The sequence below is a fragment of the Toxorhynchites rutilus genome, chromosome 3 (genome assembly GCF_029784135.1).
Source record: "Toxorhynchites rutilus septentrionalis strain SRP chromosome 3, ASM2978413v1, whole genome shotgun sequence".
In the NCBI taxonomy this organism is placed as follows: domain Eukaryota; kingdom Metazoa; phylum Arthropoda; class Insecta; order Diptera; family Culicidae; genus Toxorhynchites; species Toxorhynchites rutilus.
The window spans coordinates 40,850,274-40,857,127 of record NC_073746.1 but is presented as its reverse complement, the minus strand read 5'-3'; the positions used below and the strand labels follow the sequence as shown (position 1 = coordinate 40,857,127).

General features: G+C 37.3%; 1 protein-coding gene across 1 annotated transcript; it reads right to left on the bottom strand.

The window, feature by feature from the left end:
- Positions 1–5,644: 5,644 nt before the first annotated feature.
- Positions 5,645–6,288, bottom strand: LOC129779947 (uncharacterized). Its single transcript, XM_055787736.1, has 2 exons — positions 6,234–6,288; positions 5,645–6,172 (listed from the first exon to the last, which is right to left on the bottom strand). Exons 1-2 carry the CDS (start codon positions 6,237–6,239, stop codon positions 5,645–5,647), a joined length of 534 nt encoding a protein of 177 aa, XP_055643711.1. The 5' UTR covers positions 6,240–6,288.
- Between the last annotated feature and the right edge of the window lie 566 nt (positions 6,289–6,854).

The following is a 6,854-nucleotide window of genomic DNA, read 5'->3' as shown; positions in this document are numbered from 1 at the left end:
AGATCAGGTAAACAACAGCGTACCTTGCAGGCTTTGTGATCCGAAAAAGACGTCACAAAATATTCAGCCTTACGGAGATGCGGAACAACAACCTGTGAAACGTAAATTCGATCGATGCGTGATGCTGCGTTTGCCCGAATGAAACTATAATCTATTCGATTTCCATTCAATACATCCCATACATCATAAAGCCCAAGATTATCAACGAGACGTTTGAGAGAGGGACTAAAACTGTTGGTTCCTGTGGCATCTTTGCAGGCTATAACGCTATTAAAATCACCGCCTAGAATCAAATAGTCACTACTATTTTGTAGATAGAAGGGGAGATTTTTGAAAAGATTTTCGCGAGCAGAGAAATTTTGCGAACCTGAATGTGCATAGACATTACATATAGTGACTGAGTCGTTGATCTTGACTGTTATGATTCGACTATCTAAACTTCTTTGCACGTTGCAGAGGGGGATGTGAGGCTTAAGCGCTATTGCTGTCCCTCGTTTGTTTTCGTCTACATTTGTCACCACATTGAATCCAGATATACTAAAATTAATATTTTCGACTTCTTGGAGCAAAATTATGTCGAACTCCATTAAACGTGCGAAGGTGGACAAGGCTGTTATTTTATTAGTACTAGATATTGAGTTGGTATTAATACTACCAATGTTGTAGCTGATTGGTAGATTATTCATATGGCAATGGATGAGGCATAAGGTACTGAATATAGTTTAGTAAGGAGAGGGTAATATGTAGCAGAGGAAATACTTCTTAAACATCATCTCCCTCATTCCGTGACTGGGACGACATATTCGATACTTTGTTAGTGATATCTGTAGATACATGAGGCGGAGAGCATGTCCGTTGTTTCTTTGGACGCCCCCTTCCTCGTTTTACTTTTTGAGGTGGTACACTCTCACACGACGACTCATTGCTTTCACTCTCGGAAATCTCCATTGTGGTGGGATGGGAATGAAGGATAGAAAGAGGAATTTTGAAAGTGCTTACACTTACTGCGTCGGTTTCACTATGGACTTTGTGGTGCTGAGAACCCTCTACTCTCAGCGGGTCCCGAGTGTCGTTGCATTCGTTGATTCCGTTGTCCACTAGAGCAGCCTCATCTCCATGAGCACGATGTATAGATTCATCAATGAGTGCCGTCGACGTTATTGTGGAAATTGACATCGTTGTCTCTTTAGATGGTTCTAGGGGACAATTGGTTTGGGATGACGAAGTTGTTTCAGATGACGTGGTAGCAGTTGAACGAGAGGAGGATGCTTCCAAGCGATCATCCGCGTTCGGCTGAGCAACTCGCGCTCGTTCGTTGAGTTTGTTTAGATTGGTACCCACAAACTTCGGCAGAAGATCGTTGCCGAGGTTGGTTCCATTAAGCGCTCCCGCGTAGGTCGAGGTTTTGTTTTGTATTGTCTTCAGTCGATTGTTAAGATCAGTCTTTTGTCCGAGAAGCTTTTTGTTCTCGACACAAGTGATGCCTGGGTGCTGAAGATTTTGGCAATGTTTGCAAGTCTGTGGCTGGTTGCGATACGTAATCAATGATTGTTCCCCTTGGATAGAAACGAACGACTTAATGTGTCTTCGTAAAATCATCTTCGCTACCCGCACTCCCGTCGATACTCCTTTGTAGGCGAAGTTATCGCCCCATACCAATTCTTTGATGAGAAGAACATCCCCGTACTGCTTGAGATAATCTGCGATTTCCTCATTCCGAATATTCTCGGACAAATCATGGATTTTGACCTCTACTCCTCCGTCGTCCATCAAGAGTCGAACTTTGATTTTGTTTTTATTCACCTCCAACTCGTGTTTTTCGTTGTGTTGCTCAACAGCATCCTGAGCGGTCTTCAGATCGCAGCACTTTACATGAGCACAGTTTTGGGCATGGTTCATCTGTAGTCTGAAAACCTGGTCAATGGATAGACCGATTGTCTCGTGTACAAACTTGTGTATCTCCTCGAACGATGGGCGCTTGGGGAAGTTGGACAAATCCACTTTGAAGGTGTTCTCACGGGAGCGCACAGGTGTCATTTTTGCTATGATAACTCAAATAGCAAGAATGCAAAAACTGTCGTTAGTTGTCCTAACGCGAGGCAGGTCTATCTTCACACCGAAGTGTGGAACAAAAGCAATTCGAATACAATCGATACGCAGTGTAATCCGTAAACACGTCTGGTCGTGGCAAGAGCTTCGACCTAACTGGATTAAAAAATAGAAGAAAAAAAAGTCGCAGGAGGGTTGTGCCCGACACAACACCCGCATAGTTGACGTAGGATTCCGTTAGGCTATCTGTTGATTTTGGATATGTTTGAAAAAATACATCGTTAAACTATTTGATAATGATTTGGTTTTAATGTTTCTATAAGGGAACACATTTCGGTAGGAACAAAAGTTCCCCCTACTTTCATGTATTTGCAATGTCGATTTCCCCCAGGCAGCTTGGTTTTGATGTCTCTGTTAGGGAACCGCCGCATGTGTCGTGAATTTCGACCAATCAGAAGTGGGTATTGCCGTTAGGATATGGGTTGAGATTTTTCAATTGTTCAATAGTTAGTTTCATGACATATATTATTTTATTCAATATATAAATTGTTATGGAGTGCCGAAATCGATTGACGCAAAAATTTCATCAATCCATCATGAAATGACTGAGTAATAAACGTTTGAAATTGGACAATTTTCACGATATGGTCGATTTTCGATATTTAATTTGTACCCCAATATGTTCCCGACAGACGTAATCCTACGTCAAAACGGTCTAATATTATGCAATAACATATCTGTTGTCCTGTGTCATTCGATTTTAACGAAGATAGACACTAACCACGACGACCCAATTTTCTACGGAAAAAAATTCTATGTCACAATTTATTGGTTTAACAGTTATGTATTAGACGAATGTCATGCCAACTCGTCTTAGGAGTTGGCAGCACCATCTCAGATAGCAGTGAAACGGTGTGGGTGTGAAAACATGGGTCATTTAAGCAACTTGGTATACTTGAAATATTCAAAAAAGAATTGGAATACTTTTTGAAAAGGGTAAAAAAATTAGTTTTATTTTTTACAAAAATTTCTAACTCACAACCTAAGACACCCACAAAATTCTGATCAAAGGACAAAATGTAGTACACGAAAAAAGTTGTTGTCAGTTGTTGACTTTTTCCCTGTGAAGGTGTCCATCTTCCGATCTATGGGTGATTTTCGGAAATTGTAAGGACTATTTATATTTTTTTTTTCAAAATTTTAAAAACATCTATTATGAAAAATCTGAATAACTTCCTACATTTCATTCTTTAATCAACATTTTGTAGATTTTATAGTTTTAAAATTAAGATTTTTCGAAAAAAAACGATAAAAAAAACTCGAAATTTCAAAAAATTTCTCACACAAAATCTATCAGGCCCGACGGCGCCAGTGGTTGTGTGGTTAGCGTAACAGCCTCATAATCCGATCGCCCTGGGCTGGCGTCATTGGCGTCGTTGGGATTTTCTGAGGCGAAAAATTTCTGGTTACGTCTTCCTTCAGAGGGGAAGTAAAAAGAAGTTGGCCCGGCTCATGAGTTGAAATTATGAAATGTAGGAAATTATGCATGTTTTCATTAAAGAATATCAAACAATCTTTCGAAGAAAAAAATATTTTTCTCGTAAACGTGTTTTTTTTAATTCAGAAAAAATAGATATGAATAGCCCTTACAATTTCCAACAAGTCACCCATACATCGGAAGATGGACACTTTTACAGGGAAAAGGTTTTCGAGCAACAACTTTTTCATGTTTTCTATTAATGTTTAGTTCGTAACAATTCTTTCGCGTTTTAAATGTTCTGTAAACTCTTTTTTATCTAGACACATGTCAAGAACATGTCAAACGCGAGAATTTACACACAAAAATGTAACGAGTAAAACATTATTTTTTCAAGGAGGCTTCATACAAAAATGGCTTATATTCCAGAATTTCCAAAAGATAGAAAGTTGTCGTCTTCGACGATAGTTAATGTTTTAATAAGATCAAAAACTTTGTCGAATATACTATATTGATGTCTTGACCTTTAACGAAATTAGGATTAGTTATAATTTTTTAAAAGAAAACATGAAAAAGTTGTTCTTAAAAAAAACTTTTCCCCTGTAAAAGTGCCCACCTGCCGATGTATGTACAATTTATTGGAAATTGTGAGGGTTATTCATACTTTTTTTTTTGGGAATTTTACAAAAATTAGTTTTTGAGGAAAATGAGTTTTATTTTTTCAAATGTTTTTTTCCAGCGAAATTTTTTCCAAACACAAAATGTTGGGATTTTTTTATGAAAATTTAAACAATTTCCTACATTTTGTCTTTTAAGCAAAATGTTGTAGGTATTATATTTTATGAATTCGTTTTTGAATATTTCAAGTATGCAAAGTTGCTTAAAAGACCCATGTATTTACACCCACAACGTTGCACTGCTATCTGAGATGATGCCGTTAACGGCCAGTTGAGTTGACATGAAATTCGTCATTATACAGCCATTCCATGCCAAACCGATATAGTGGTTCTCAGATTTTCGTCAAATGTGGTAGTTTTGTTCTTTATCGCAAAAAATTAGACCCGTATTTTTTTATTTTTTCAGTAGGGTGACCATTTTCATTTTAGGGTTGTCCGAAAAATTAACCTTTTCCTCTTTTTTTCCAAAATGACTTTTTTCAAAAATTCATAACTTTGAACCACTAGACCGATTCAGATGATCGTTATATTGTTATATTTTATATTGATTCTGGAAAGCTGAGGTATTTTCACATAACATATGTCGAAACCAGAGAGGCGTTTTTTTTCGTTTTTGAGTTATGATTTTTCAAAGTTAACATGTTCTTAGTCTTTGTTCAATATTTCTATGCGACTAGAATTCAATTAATTGTCAAATGTGTCATTTTTTCAAAAAAAAAAAAGGCTAGCTTGGCTTGAATTTTATATATCGATCATCTGAATCGGCCTTGTAGTTCAACAGTAATAAATTTTTGAACAAAGTAATTTTTGGAAAAAAGTGAAAAATGATTTTTTGGACCATCGGTTAACTTTGAAAAATCATAACTCAAAAACCATAACTCACAAATCATAACTCAAAACGAAGAAAAACGCCTCTCTGGTTGCGACATATGTAATGTAAAAATCTTCAACTTTTCAGAAAAAATATAAAAAAATATAGCGCCTTGGTCACGAGACTATGAAAACAATTAAAAAACGAATATAATCAATAATAACGAGAACAGAATTCGAATTTTCTGCGGATGTAGTATTTTTTTAAAAAAGACCAGGTAACCAGACTTTAATTCGATATGTCGATCATCTGAATCGGTCTACTAGTTCAAAAGTTATGATTTTTTGAAAAAAGTCATTTTTGGAAAAAAGAGGAAAAAGTTGATTTTTCGGACAACCCTAAAATGGAAATGATCACCCCACTGAAACAATAAAAAATACGGGTCTAATGTTTTGCGATAAAGAACAAAACTACCACTTTTCACGTAAATCTGAGAACCACTATATCGGTTTGGCATGGAATAGCTGTATAAGTATAAAAAAAACCACAAAGATTAATCAAACTAACCAACATTTTATTACCTATAATCTTTTCACACATTTGAAACAAATTAATAACAAGTGGCTATTTTTAGAACAATCCCCAGTGCTTCTTGTGCTCCTTGATGTGAACAGTCACCGGCACCTGCTTCTCAACGATCACTGGCTTGTGGACATACACTGGAACGGGTTTCTCAACATGAACTGCGTATGGTTTTGGCACTTCGACGTATTCCTTCTTGATGACTGGAACCTTAACCTCGACTGGGTATGGAACTGGGCGGTCAACGTGAACTGGGACCTTCTTCTCGATGTAGACTGGGACATTCTTTTCAATCACAACTGGGACCTTCTTCTCGACATGAACTGGATATGGGACCTTCACTTCGACTGGAACGTGTTTCTCAACCTCGACTGGGTATGGAACGGGAACCTTCTTGGTGATGGTTGTATGCAAATGTTTGACTTCGTGATGATCCAGATGATGATCGTGGTGGTCATCGTCGTAACCATTCAAATCATGTCCGAGCTCCCAGAGTCCACGTTTCTCCTTTTTCGAGGACTCATCAACTGCCGCACAGGAAGCAATGACCACAGCCATAGACAACACAATAAACGCCTGTCGGAGTTAATATGATTAATCAAAACCACTTGTACTGAGTTACGATTTCTCTCCTTACCTTCATGATTGATACCGTTGAGTGATTTTCAGGCTACACTTGATAGCGGAGGTGATGACTAGTGAATGATGCGTTAAAATTTATCCGGCACGGTTTTTATATGATTGGACGACGATCTGTTGACAATGTATTTTGTTGTTGCAAAATCGAAAACACCACACGACAAAAAATCGCTAGTCTCCTCGGGAAGGATTTTGTGAAATTTTTATCAGTTAATCTGAAGGCGAATTGAAGCATTGAATTATAAAATTCATAAATTATTTTACCTTGGGTAAGTTACCTTCGTTAGAAAATGCGTTGAGTGAATTGTTGGAAACTAAAATGTGTGGTGTGATAAAAAAGAAAATTTTGAACTTTCGTGAGTCAAACCACTCATTTGTTTGAGGAAGATTATATGGTCGGTGTTAAGTCAAACCGAACCATGTGACATTTCGAGAAAAACTAGCTTGAAGTTTGGTGCTATAAGGCGTTTTCATTGAGCATTCGAAACAATTTCGATACGTTATTCCTGCTGCACGCGTGATTTTCCAAATCATATTAATGTGGTATGTAGCTTAAGAAATACTTAACCTAATGCAATCAATAACTAGAAATTTTAAATTTTGCGACTTGGTCCCCTCT